Below are 14364 nucleotides of genomic sequence, written 5' to 3'. Positions count from 1 at the left end.
GCGGGGAGCCACCATTTTTAAATCCCCGCTGCTTCGAACCCCATGCAGCGCGGCTACACGGGGCTCGAACTAGGTAGTTAGGACTAGGGTGCCTATTCCGAACTACCGGTACACCTCGTTTCACGAGGAGTAACGGTAGTTCGGAATAGGAACCTAGTCCGAACTACCTAGTTCGAGCCCCGTGTAGCCGCGCTGCACGGGGTTCGAAGCAGCGGGGATTTAAAAATGGCGGCTCCCCGCTTATGCTAATGAAGTCCGGGAAATTCAAATCCCGGGCTTCATTAGCAAGTGCGGTATGCATACATTACCCCGCTAGTTCGAATTAGCGGGGTAGTGTAGACATACCCCTAGTGACTAGACAAGAATCCGCACTACGTTTTGGATCTGGAGCCAATTTTCTGGAATATTTATACTGATTTGGAGTCAATGTGCAGACAACTACAAAGAGCAGCCAGCTGCAAAATCTGGACATGATCGCAGCTACAAAATCGCAGGCTGGGGTATTTGGACCTGGGATTTTAGTTTGGGCCCAACCCTAGGAATTACACACAGCTCCAAATCTATTCTGGGTCTTGGCTGCGACAGGCACTGCAGCTGAATTGTACTCACCTGTGCTAGTCTCTGGAAGCCCTGCCAGCTGGAGTGGGACTGTGACCCCCCCAGGCATTGCAGATGTAAACACCATGCCTAGTAACAGGGCAGAGCAAAGAGAAACTTGAGTCCTCTCATCCCCATGCCTCAAAAAAGTCCCCTGCTTCATAGCATCTATTTCCCTACAGTGGCTGTTGGATGAGCTGCAATTGCTTTTGCCTCCTGCAATGCACTGGGCGGGGATTTGCCAGGGAGAATTTGTTTAACAAGCCAGAGAGCAGAACAGTGGGGTGGAGGGAGGCGCTGGGAGCCAGTCGGGCTGCGAGTGTGCAGAGGTGACTGGCGAGCTCTGACTCCTCTCCGGGAGGAGCGCGTTCCCCAGCTCCACTCTCATCGCCTGCCAGGGAGCCCCGGGGAGATGGCGAGATGAGAATGCACAGGGGGGACCCTTCACCCTTCTCTCCGACTGGACCTGTGGACAAACTCCGGACAAACCATGAGGAAGAGCCTCTTCCCCGTCCCGACTAGCATTGCTTTGTCTGTGATTTAAATCTTTCCCCCCTGCCACAAGGGGCCATGGAGCAGCAATACCTTTCCAAACTCCATCCGACAGTGGATTACGGAGCAGGCGTGTTTCTTCTGATCATAGGTGAGTTCTCCCTCCCCAGTCACTGGTGCTTGTTAGGGAATAGGTACTGCCAGATTGAATCAGACCTGGGGTCCACCTAGTCCAGTGTCCTCTTTCTGACCAGGGTCTGTATCAGACGCTTCAGAGGAAATTTCAAGAATAGGCAAATAGGGGAGCATCTGCCCCGTACCCCACACCCCATCTTATCCGAGTCTTTAATACTTACTGTGCATCTACACTACACCCTTAGCTCGAAAGAAGATACACAATTTGCACTATGCAAATTGCGTATCTTATTTCAATTCTCTTTCGAAATAGGCTATTTCGAAACATCCCTTATCCCTCATAGAACGAGGTTTACAGGGATGCCGAAATAGCATGTCTGTTATATTCTGAAATAGCAGACATGTTCAAAAGATGCGGGGTAGCTATTTCAGGATACATTGTGGTGTAGATGTATCCTTAGAGACTGGCTTGAGCCCTGAAGTATGATGTTTAATATTCCTTCCAGAATTTGTTGCCTCTAATTTTAATAATTAACTCAGCCAGCAGAATTCTCTGCAGCACCAAGACTGCTAACTACTGTGTTCCAGACACATTACCTGCCTTCCTTTTCAGTAGCTCAGTGCTGGATCTTTATGAGTCACTTTAAGGATCAAGAGTAAAGAGGAAGTTTTTTGGGAGTCCCTACGGGAAAGCAGCCTTGGTCCGATCCTGGAATCACTTTGGGGTCTCATTTCTTCTTAAGAACAGCTCTGCTTTAATAGCACAACCTTATATAAAAGGGCAAGAGGGTTTTCAACTAGCATGTGAGTTCTGTATAGCCGTCTATTTGTGTTTTTTGAAGATAGATTTATAGCAAAGTACATACATGCCCCGTGGAGTGTGGCTTCAGGTCAGGGTCCAGATTACTTGTGGGTTTCTTGAAGGCTTCCAACTAGCTTCTTAGTGGTCTGTGAGTTAAGGCTGGGCTTTTCCAGGGAGCTTAAGGGAATTAGGTACCCAACAGCCATTGAATGTCAATAGGATTTACATGCTTAGCTTCCTTAGACTCCCGTCTAAATTCCTAGCCACACAATAGGTCTCATATCTACAGACAAGAGGAAATAGTAAGTCAAGATTTATTTAGGAAGGGATAATGTGAAGTGCTATCAAGAAGGGGGAAATACATCCCCCTGCGGGCGATTTATGGAAACAGGAACACTGTTTATTTTTCAGAGGCTGGAAATTTCCCTAGCCCCTTCCCCTTCAACTATATCACTGCATCTTATTCCTGAGCACACTGCTTTTACAGCTGCAGGGAAGGCACTGTAAATAACAAGTATCTGTTGTTTCCTTTTTTCATTGCTGGCATTAGAGAGCGTGTTCACCGGAAAACTTAAGATCAGCCTCCTTGCTGCAGACCGAAACTTGTTTGAAAAGAAAACACAGACCCGATTGTTTGCTTCTGAACACTCTGCAGTAATATTTTGGCAAGAGAAATGATACGAGAATGCAGCAGTTTGCTAGGTGATAGCATCCTCCAAGGAAGGAGGTTTCTACTTTTATCTCCTCCCCTGCTTCTCTGAGCTCAGCTAGCCTGCTTTTTTAGGGATTTGCAGCTTCTGACTATTTTCGTAATTAAAGCAGCCTAGAATGTAAGTTAGCTCAGTCCAATGCCTTGTGAAACGCCAGTCAGAACAAGATTAGTTATACTTTTGCATGTACTAAGCTGGCCTAGTATCAGAGGGGTATCCGTGTTAGTCTGAATCTGCAAAAGCGACGAGGAGTCCTGTGGCACCTTATAGACCAGTGGTCCCCAACGCGGTGCCCGCGGGCGCCATGATGCCCGCTGGGGCATTCATGGGCACCCGCCGACAACCTGGGCTGGCCCCGCCCCCGGCACACGGGAGGTGCCGGCCCCAGGCGCGCAACACGCACTGGCGCTGGGTGCGCGGCGCTTGGGCGGCCTCAGACCCGGGGCACATGCAGGCACTCGGGCGCGCGGTGCTCGAGCAGCGCCGGTGCCGGCCCCAGGCGCGTGGCTCGGGCGGCAGCGCCAACCCCGGGCCCATGGCACAAGGTGCTCGGGCGGCTCCAGCCCCGGCCCTAGGGCACACACCGGCGCCGGGTGCAAGAGCATCCCAGTCCCCTGGCATGCCCCCGGGCGCCCAGCGCGTGAGTGGCCCCACTTCCTGGGCACCTGGGAGCCTCTAAAGGTTGGGGACCACTGTTACAGACTAACAGATGTATTGGAGCATAAGCTTTCGTGGGCAAAGACCCACTTCGTCAGATGCATGTAGTGGAAATTCCAGAGGCAGGTATAAATATCCAGGCATAAGAAAATAGTTCCAATCAAGAGTAAGGCTAGAGATAACGAGGTCAGTTCAGTCAGGGATGATGAGGCCCACTTCTAGCAGCTTCAGAGGGGGGAGCAAATCAAAGTGTTGACAGAGAGCAACTATCACCATTACAAATGGCACCCCCGTGTGTCTGTTTCTCAGAATGTAATCTCAGGACAGCAACTGGCACTGGTTGTGTCTTTTGCTGTGTCAAGCTGCACACACCTCTTTGGAATGTCCACAACTCGCTTCTCGGCCTTTTGGCTAAAATCAAGTGTTGTATTTGAGGGAGTTTGTGCATCTATCGGTCTGTCTATGTCCATCCGTCTTCTGAGAGTCCATTTGTTCAAGAATGTCTCCTAATCGGTAGGAGCTAGGACCACCCACTTAGTTATGCAGCTTCCTCTGATCATCACTTAAAGCAAGGTCAGGATTTGGTGGTTCCGGGACAATGGGATGTATCTGGAATGTGATTGTTTCTCACCAAATGGAAAGGGAGGGCTGTGATAGCAGGGGCAGTTATCCTCACGAATGACCAAGGGGGGGGGGGGGAGGCAGGGAGCAAGCACAGTTATATCCTAGAATGACCACAGGGGGGCAGCAAGTGCCCAGCCCTGGGGAGTAGCCAGCAGCATGGTTCCCAGCCCATGCCTGGGGAGTAGCCATTCATCGGCCAGCACAGCCCCCATCACTCTGGGCCACCCCCAGGGAGCACTAGCAGCTGTCTCCCATGCTCTCCCTTGAGTCCCCCTTTCCTCTGAGCCCCTCCCACTTCACAACCCCTTGCTCTGAGCCCCCACCCGCTGCAGTGACTCTTGCATCCTGAGCCTCTCCTCACCCCTACTCCTGACTCCTCCACCTCCCCTCTGCCTTGAAGGACCTGAGCAATGGGGTAAATCTTCTAGTAAAACACTGATGATAACTATCCACACTGTTTCCCCCCACCCTCCTCAGCGATCCTGACGATTCTGGGGAATTCAGCAGTCCTTGCTGCGGCAGTGAAGCGCTCTTCCCATCTCAAGTCACCTGAGCTGCTTATAATAAATTTAGCCGTGACGGATCTGGGAATGGCCATCAGCATGTACCCGCTGGCTATTGCCTCCGCATGGAACCATGCCTGGCTGGGAGGAGATGTGTCCTGTATCTACTATGCCCTGATGGGTTTCCTCTTCGGTGTCTCCAGCATGATGACCTTGTGCATGATGGCTGTGATCCGGTTCCTTGTAACCAGTTCATCCACATCTAATAGTAAGTATTAAAAAAGAGTGTCAAGGCTGGGTCCTGGGCAGCCAGACCTAATGGAGACCACAGTCAGGAGTTGAGAGTCAGCTGGGTCAGGATACCAGGGGGGTCAGAGGCAGGAGACAAACTGGAGATCAGAACCAGAAATCAGAGGTCAGGAGCCCAACCAGATCAAGATGCCAGAAAGTCAGGCCAGGGAAGCATCAGGAGGTGGAGGCACAAGATGTACGGTCCAGGTCAGGGTGGATCCCAGGTGTTCAGACAGCTTCCTATTCCTGGCTTAAATAGGATGGGCCAGCCAATCAGCTGCTCTGGGACTCTGCCAATAGGACCTCAGGGGTGGAGCTTCAAGCTGACTGGCCGTCCTAGGTCTGGGCTCAGCACTCATCAACAGGCTGCCACGTGAAGGGGTGAAGCAGGCCTGCTCCAGTGGATCTAGGTTCGGGCCCTGCGGGTCAAGACAATGAGTCATCTGGGGCCCACACTAGCAAAATATTTGCAGGCTCCTGAGGCTTCTCTCTTTACATACGTAATGCGGGATGGAGGATTCCAATAGACAGCCTGGTACACAGGAGCCAGGAACTGCAGGACCTCAGTGCTTTGGTGAATATGGCCCTAACCCTGTGTTCCTCAGCTTTCCTAAATGCAGGTAATTCCTTCCTCCCATCCTTTTTCCAGCTCGTCTAGGTCGGCTATAACTTGAGGGAAGGCAGTGTCTCTCACTGCATGTATGTACAGCACCTAACCCAATGGGGCCTCTAGGTGCTGCTGTAACACAAGCAATGCCATGGTGATGGGTTTCGGACCAGAATCTGGAGCTTATTTGTCCTGAAACTCAGAATCCTTTAAGGTTCATTTATCCCTGCTCCTTGGGGACCTTAAGATCCCCAGTCACTGGGCTGGTGGAAGCTGGGTGTTTCATTAAAGTGATAGCCAGGGGGTCTCCTGAAGGAAGAGTGCAGTAGAGCAGAGCTGTTTGAGAGCCCCTTTGTAGCAGGCTGCTGACAGCTGTTTCCAAGTAGGCTGCACTTTGTCGTTTTAAATGTTGTGTTGTCAGCCGCTACTAAAGGGAAGCGAATAAAGAAAGCAGATAGGAGAGGAGACTTGGCTTCCGAATGAGAGACAGACAATAGTCTTGTGGGAAGTCCACCATGCCATTGGTGGTTCCTAGGGACTCGCTGTTCCTTTTCTTCCAGGCAATACTATCAACAAGAAGGCCGTTCGCATTTCGATTGTGTTCATCTGGCTCTGCTCACTGCTCTGGGCCATCCTGCCTTTGCTGGGTTGGGGTTATTATGGCCCCGAACCGTTTGGCATCTCCTGCACGATAGCATGGAGCGAATTCCACAACTCCTCCAACGGCTTCTCTTTTATCCTGAGCATGTTCGTTCTGTGCACACTCCTACCTGCATTGACCATCCTCAGCTGTTACCTGGGCATCGCGTGGAAGGTTCACAAAACGTACCAGGAGATACAGAACTTTGACAGGATCCCGAACGCGGCAAAGATGGAGAGGAGGCTGACACTGGTGAGTGACCAGAACACAGCAAAGTAAGCAGGAGCCCTGGGTGAAGATTCAGGACTCCACCGGGAGATACCCTTCTAGTTGCCCTGATCTCCTCAAGCCCTCTGACTGCAGCTGTGGCAGCCTCTCCTAGCGAGAGAGGCAGTGTCCTAGACAGGAATTCTTGTAATAGAAAGAAGTAATAACAGCATTGGTACCTACTCCTGGGAGAAATTACTCCTGGGAGAATTACTCCTGGGAGAAAGTCGTTACTGCACGATTCTACCCCATAGTTCAGCAGCTATTTGCATACTTTGTTCTACCCATCCCCCACCTTGGACAGCGTCAGCTTCCAGCTGCATTCATTTCTTAGCCTCAGCTGAGACGGCTACCAAGGCAATCCAATTAGTGCCATTCCAGAGTTCTGGGCTTTGTGACATGAGCACCTGTCAGCATTCATCAGTTCAGAAAGGAGGGTTCACAGGGGTTTGGTTAATGCTCCGATAAATGATAAACGCTCTGATCTTGCCATTAAGATCGAGTTGGCCTCCCATCCCAAGGGTAGATGATGCATGTTAGACACACTCATGCCTTGTGCGTTGATGCCCTAGTCAGCGCATCCCCTGCCCCTTGTCCGCAAGCGAGACAGGCTCTATTCCCTCGGTGCCCGCTGCCGAGCGCCAATCTGGCCCTGTGGGAGTCTGGTTCTCCTGGGGTTTGGCCCCCCAGCCAGGTCAAGTTCGGACCCTTCCTGGTGGAACAGAGCCTTCAAAAAATGGTCATTGAGGCTGGAGCACGTGGCTTATGAGGAGAGGCTGAGGGATTTGGGTTTGTTCAGTCTGCAGAAGAGAAGAGTGAGGAGGGATTTGAGAGCAGCCTTCAACTTCTTGAAGGGGGGGTTCCAAAGAGGATGGAGAGAGGCTGTTCTCAGTAGTGACGGATGCAGAACAAGGAGCAACGGTCTCAAGTTGCAGTGCGGGGGTCTAGGTTGGATATTAGGAAAAACTATTTCCCTAGGAGGGCAGTGAAGCACTGGAATGGGTTACCTAGGGAAGTGGTGGAATCTCCAGACCTAGAGGTTTCTAAGTCTCACCTTGACAAAGCCCTGGCTGGGTTGATTTAGTTGGGATTGACCCTGCCTAGGGCAGGGGGCTGGACTCAATGACCTCCTGCAGCCTCTTCCAGCTCTATGATTCTATGATGATCTCAGGCCAGGTCTTCAGCCTCGGACTCTGAGTCCAGTGGATCCTACATCCCTTGTCTCAGGGGTTTCAATCATCTTTACTCCGTGTATGGATGGGGGGGATTTCACACCACTGTCCTTGGTGGCCAGCTATAGGCCCCAGGCCCACCCTCTCTTCTGCATTCCAGTTCAGGGACCCTGTAGCAAGCAGCTGAGGTCTGCTCCCTCAAGTGCCTTGCTACTTCCCTGCAGCATTTCCTGCCTTGGCCTGTCCCTCAGCCCTTTATCTCAGTCCACTTCTGAGGACGTCACAGACTGTTCAGACTCTTTTAGCAAGCAACCCATCCTGGGCTTTTCTCCCTGGAGAGTCACTTCCTGTCCTTCCATCACAGGCCCTTCCATCCCTCTCGGTAGCTTACCTGACCTTTGCCTGGATTCTTTTCCCAAATGAAGATCTCTCAGACCTTCTCCCCTCAGCGTTGCCTGCCTCTCTTCCACTGCCCTGACGTCCTTCCCCTCTATTAGCCACCTAGATCCTTCCCAGTGGGCCTCAAGCCTAAATTAGGCTTGGTCCACCTTCCCGGTGCAGCCTGGGCACAAATTGCTCTCTGGATCAGCTAACACACACTCTGCCGGTGTGGGGTACACACCCCTCACAAGGGTGCAGCTCCTGCTCTCAGGAGTTGTCCTGCCACAGAGTCAGGACCACTTGCCATGTTTCAGCCTCAATGCATTAACTTGTTCTATAAATTGAACTAAACAGTATGGGCAGACAACCAGAGAGCATTTGGAATCACATTGGTTTCAACAGCATGACTGCACAGCCATGAATTATATAACTCATATGCTTTCCTGCCCCTTACACCTACAAGATACAACAGTGTCCCTGATTTATGCTTGTATGTATGTATCTCCAGTCATGCTGGAATGGGTGTCAAATATGTTAATGTATCATTTTGAGTCGGGTCTGCCTTGTAGCCCTACAGAATTTTTAATGGACATAGAGACCAGATGGTGCTGAGTAAGGCTGGTTGAAAGTTTTCCATCACAACTTTTTTTTTGTATAAAAAATTGGGGTGTTGACTAAATAAAGCTGCTCATTAAAAGTGTCTTCTCTGTGGCTACGTCTAGAATGCAAGCCTCTTTCGAAAGAGGCTTTTTCAAAAGATCCTTTTGAAAAAGCCTCTTTCAAAAAAGAGCGTCTAGACTACAACCAGTATTTTCCAAAACGTGGCTCGCTTTTTCGAAAGAGAGCACCCAGACAGTCTGGATGCTCTCTTTCAAAAAAGCACAGTTTGCATTACATAGCACCATTTTTCGAAAGAGCACTTTCAAAAAAAGGCGATCTTCCTCATAAAACGAGGTTTTCCGCGGTTGAAAAAACTGCCGCTTTTTTTTCGATTTACTTTCAAAAGAACGCGGGAGCAGTCTAGATGCAGGGGAAGTTTTTTTGAAAAAAGGCCACTTTTTTCGAAACAACCCTGTGATCTAGACACACCCACGTGGTGTATGGAAAACTGAAATATTTTGATCCAGCAGTGCCTCATAAGAGTTGTTCAGGATCCCTTCTCCCACATGGACCAGGCTCTCTGGTTCTCCTATTACATAACCCAGGCAGGGTAGGGGGATAGCGGTGTTAACTGAGGACTGAACACGCTCTGCCTTTTTCAGATGGCTGTGCTTGTCAGCATCGGATTCCTTGGTGCCTGGATGCCGTACGCAGCAGTCAGCTTCTGGTCCATCTTCAACTCCAGCAGCTCCCTACATCCTGTCCTTACGCTATTGCCCTGTCTGTTTGCTAAGTCGTCAACGGCTTATAACCCTTTCATCTACTACGTCTTCAGCAAAACTTTCCGGCGTGAAATTAAGCAAATGAAGTGCTGCTCTAGCTGGCGAGTTCACTTCTTTAACACGGAGAACTCCATCGAAAGCCCCATGTCGATGGTGTGGCTGGCGAGAGAAAACATGCGAGCTTGTCCAGCCGCAAAGGCAAACAACCAGGAGGCCTCAAGCCAATGAGCAGCAGAGCTGGCTTTACTAACACAGCGGAAAAGCCTACTTCATCCTGTATGATAGGGAATCAGCACTTGGAGGGCTGTCATGTATGTTAAAATAAATTGCCACTGTGAATCACGTGAAATATTGTAAGGAACCATGATTTCTTTTTTTAACGTTAAGCACCTCGGGAAGAGGGGGTTTTTGAAAGACATTTACTTTATGAAAATTCCAATCTCAGTGGCTTCCTCCCTGCCCTAAACCAAATCAAACTTGCTTCAGCTTAACTACTGCAGAGGAATAAGAACTACGTTTGAAAAACAATTGACTGGTTTTTATTTTTTTCCCTATGTCTTGACTTGATGCTGGAATCTCTGTGCTGCTCGTGACTGTGCCTCAAGAGGAAACATCTGAGAATACTGGAAGTTGATCCCACTCAAATGAGAGGCCTTTAAGCAAAGGAGGGCGAGAACATGCCACTTCCTCAGCTAGGTCCACCGACAATGGGGAGGGGGTGCAAAAGCGGTAATTGCCCCAGGGCTGGGTGAATCAAAGGGGCCTAAGGCTCTGGCCACCACCACAGCAACAGTAATGGTGGCTGAGCCCCAAGCCTGTTTAAATTGGTGTTGGAGCAACAGGCCACATGCTCCAAGCAGCATTAAGGACTGGAAAGGGGAGGAGCGCACCAGGCTCCCGGCAGTGCTGAGGGCCAGCTGCCCTCAGCCCTGCCCCTGCTGCCCTCAGCCCCACCCCTTCCAAGATCACAGAGCCAGGTCCTCTCCCCACGTTGCCAAGGAGTCTATGGAGGCTGTCGGCTCTGCTGTCCAAGGTTCCCTCTAAGCTGCGCGGCAGAACGGCCCCACAGCCGCTTAATAAGCCCTATCCAGGGGCTCAGGGCTCTTCACATGGAGCTGCCTGGCTGGGGGATGGATACGTCTCCCTCAGGGATAGCAGCAGCTCCCTGCTGAGGACGGAGCATCGAGTCTCTCCTAGCCGCAGAGCAGGCTTGATTCTCTGCTAAGTGTAGTGTAAATTGGGAGTGATTTCATTGGAGTCAATGGCTCTACTCAGAGGAGTCTCAGGCCCCTGTGGGCAGGCCTGCTGACAGGACGGGGGCAAAAGGGACAACTGCCCTGGGGCTTCAAAAGGGCCCAGTTCTCTCAGCAGAGCTTGGAGCCCCCTACCCTTTAAATCGCAGCTGGAGCCCAGAAGTCTACATAGCAATGAAACAGCCTCACAGCGCAAGCCCCTTGAGCCAGAGTCGGCTCCGATGGTTTTTCTTTGCTGTGTAGACATAGCCTCAGATGAACACGATTTCTTGGGGGAAGAGTCAACTTGGCTTTTATCAAAGGAAACCATTAGGATTCAGCAAATATGTAGATAAGGATGATCCACTGGATACAGTAATTCCTCATTTAACATGTGCCCACTTATCACGTTTTCACGATAGCATGATTTTTTTTTAGGGAACGTTTTTTGAATTACACGACCCCGGAATAACACGATTTCCCCAGCTGGCCTATTGCTGGTGGCTACGCGGGGCTTCCCCCTCCTCCCTGCAAAGCAGCGGAGGGTTCGCCGCTTGCCGTGCTGTTCCCCAGTGACCCCCCTCGCCGGACGTAGTGCGGGTCCCGACAGATCCATCACAGGGGCATACTCCCAACCCAATCCCCCCCTTCTTTCCTCCCCTTCCCCAGAACCAAACACCTCTCCTCCCTGCTGTAACCCAGTCCCCTTTCTCCTCCAACCTTATGTCTCAGTCCCAACAGATACCACCACTTGAAATGCAACCCCCACCTTTTCCATTATTTTCAATGGGAAAATTGACCCCGCATAACACATTTTCACTTAACACGATCATTTTCGGAAACCTATCTATAGTGTTAAATGAGGAATTACTGTATAGGATTCTTGGACTTTCAGAAAGCCTTTGACAAGATCCCTCACCAAAGGCTCTGAAGTAAAGTAAGCTGCCATGGGATAAGATGGGCAGTCCTCTGATGGATCCTAACTGGTTAATAACATGGATGGCAAGTGAATACTTCCCCTCCCCCTTTGGGAATGTTAGCCCACTGATCTAGCTCTTTCCACCCACGTCCACTCCCCTGCACACCAGAGCCATGTCCCCCTTCCCTGCAGCTGGAAGACTCCCACTGCCTGCCCAGCCCCAGAGCTGGCCAGCCCGACCCCCCGGCTGGCAGCCCTACTGCTGGTCTCAGATAGAGTTGCTAATTGTCTCACCCTACAAACCCATGTTAAAAATAGATATATTAGAAATGAAAAGGGACAGAGAAGGGCAACAAAAATGATCAGGGGTATGGAACAGCTGAGGAGAGATTAAAAAGATTGAGATTGTACATCTTGGAAAAGAAATATCGAAGGGGAATATAAAATCTATACAATGATGAATGGCGTGGAGAAAGTAAGCAAGAAAGTGTTATTTGCTTCTTCATATAACACAAGACCCAGAAACTCATGGCCCTTAGATATTGCGAAGGCCAAAACTATAACTGAGTGCAAATACAGATTTGGTGAGTTCATTTAGGGGTTCAAGGTCCATCAATGGCTATTAGCCAAAATGGCCAGTGATGATACCCAACAGTCTGGGTTTCCTTAGGTCCCTGACTGCCGGAGGCTGGGAATGGACAATGGGGGGTTTCACGCAATAGTCGTCCTGTTCTGTTTATTCTCTCTGAGGCTTCTGGCATTGGTCTCTGTTGGGAGCCAGGATATTGAGTTAGATGAACCATTGGCCTGACCTAGTATTGCGCAAAAAGAAATGGCAGAAAATATGCAATTGAGATCACGACTCATGCAAAGGAGTCCCTCATTAGCATATTTGCTGCTGCAAAAACTTGCAGTGTAGATGTAGCCAAATTGTATTAGCTTATGCATTATTCACTGACACCATAAGGATACGTTTGCACTGCAGTGCTATTTTGGGATACTTCTGGTATGTCAAAATAGCTATTCCTTGTCTTTGAAACAAGCCCCTTATTTTGAAATATAATGGGCTCGCTATTCTGATGTCCCTGTAAACATCATTCCACAAGGATTAAGGGACATTTCACAATTGGTTTATTTCAAAATATGGCCTGTGTAGACAGCACCAAGTTACAAAATTAGCTTTTTCAAAATTAACTCCAAATAAGCTATTTGTGCAGCTCAAATTGCGCAACTTATTTCACGCTAAGGGTGCAATCTAGACACCCCCTAAGTGAACTCCTGAGGAGGGAGATGTGACACAGGTAGAAATGAGGAGTTCAAATGACTATATTGAAAACGTGCCTGAAAAATATGGACTTTTAGGTCTATCAGTATTAAGTGGATCTCCTGGAGAATCCCTAGGGAGAGGTTAATGAAAGTTCCCACCTCTGGTTATGTAAAACCCTTGCCTTTCAGAGCTTTGGCCAAAGGAGTTGGTCACAGGCTGTTATAGAAGACCAAGCTCAAAGGCCCAAGCTGTATAAAGAAATGGCTGATCTGTTCAGTTCTCATTCTGGGTCTACTACAGCTGAACTTGTAACCATAGGGAAAACTCTGCTGTGGGTTTGACGACTAAAACCTTGCAGAGCCCTAGGCTGGAATTATTGGGACCTCTGGTGAGCTTTCTAGCATGCATGTGGGCTCTTGTATTGTTTTAATAGGGTTTCTTTGTAATACTTTTACCTTAAGAATAAATGTGCTTGCTTCAAAAGAGCGATGTAGTAACATAACTGTTGGCAACACACTGGTTATAGTCTTCAGAAGTGCAGGCCTGTTTAGGCAATCTGACTTGCTGGGAATAGCACAGTGTAAAGCAGAGAGCTGTGCAGCCTTAAAACACTAGTCAGGACTTGGGAGTAACACCTGAAACCCCACCCAACATAGGTGACAGCTGGGAGCCAGAAGCCTGAAGAGGGTGCCTTTAGTGGACGATGGAGGGGGAATACAGGCACAATGGCACACCTCATTAACTCTGAAGATAGATCAAGGAAGCAATGAGCTAGGTTTTGTAGTGAAATTCACGCCTTCCTGCTCAATGTCCATGTAAGCTGGGTAGTGTGAAAAGTAGTGCAAATAAGGGAATTAACCCCAATAATTCAAATAAACCGGATCCAGCAAGCAGAGCCTGTTACAAAATAGCCACTTGAGAAGCAAAGCTGCTTCTCTGCCAGATTTAAAGGGATAGCCTCCAGAAACACATGCTGGGGGGGAAAAAAGTCCCATATGCTGACCAACCTGAAGTGGGGAAAGCAGAACAGTCTCCACATAAAGTACTCTGTCTAGGAGTCACAGTCCTAGGACTAACTATCAGGTAAGCGTATGCATCAGGTGACTCAGGAGGACTGGTGCTGCTAACTCTCACAGCGGCTTTTGAAAAGCTCACCCTTTTGTAAGGGAGTAGGGAAACCCTTTGTCCTAACAGGAAACTGAAGTGCACTCAGCTACCCATAGGAGTGACTGGTTTGCTTGAATGATCAAAGTTAAAAATAAACCCAATGGTGATTAATCTGATCCATAGTGGGAGCCAGGTAAAGGGCAGATAATGAAGCAGTGATGGTCTCACTTCTTGAGAAGTCAGTAGGTTCAGGTCAATTATGTGCATGGCTGTAGCTAAATCCTGTCAATAGCTGTAGCTGAGATGCCTGTCAGGAGCAGCATCCGTTCAGGAGAAGACATAAAGGATCAATGGATGAGCAAGGACTATTTCAAAAGTAAAATGCAGGCTTCAGAGAGGGATGCCTCCTCCCCCCCACCAATTAATCAAACAAACTGCCTCCTGAGCGTGTTGTGGTCTCACTAAGCCAGCTTGTGTTATACCACTACTGCCGTATGAGGGATTTCCATAGAGTTACACTAGACATGAATCTAGCCTGCTGTGTTTGCAGTAATTCAAACAATTAAACTGTGGCCCTAG

At 49.4% G+C, this 14364-nt stretch overlaps 1 protein-coding gene across 1 annotated transcript; it reads left to right on the top strand.

Moving 5' to 3' along the window:
• Positions 1-877: 877 nt before the first annotated feature.
• LOC102455469 (opsin-5) lies at positions 878-13603 on the top strand. Its single transcript, XM_006120664.4, has 4 exons — positions 878-1240; positions 4495-4788; positions 5979-6310; positions 9141-13603. Exons 1-4 carry the CDS (start codon positions 1168-1170, stop codon positions 9486-9488), a joined length of 1047 nt encoding a protein of 348 aa, XP_006120726.1. The 5' UTR covers positions 878-1167; the 3' UTR covers positions 9489-13603.
• Positions 13604-14364: the final 761 nt, after the last annotated feature.

The sequence above is a fragment of the Pelodiscus sinensis genome, chromosome 3 (genome assembly GCF_049634645.1).
Source record: "Pelodiscus sinensis isolate JC-2024 chromosome 3, ASM4963464v1, whole genome shotgun sequence".
In the NCBI taxonomy this organism is placed as follows: Eukaryota; Metazoa; Chordata; order Testudines; family Trionychidae; genus Pelodiscus; species Pelodiscus sinensis.
The sequence above is the reverse complement of the archived record's forward strand: the minus strand, read 5'-3'. Positions and strand labels throughout refer to the sequence as shown.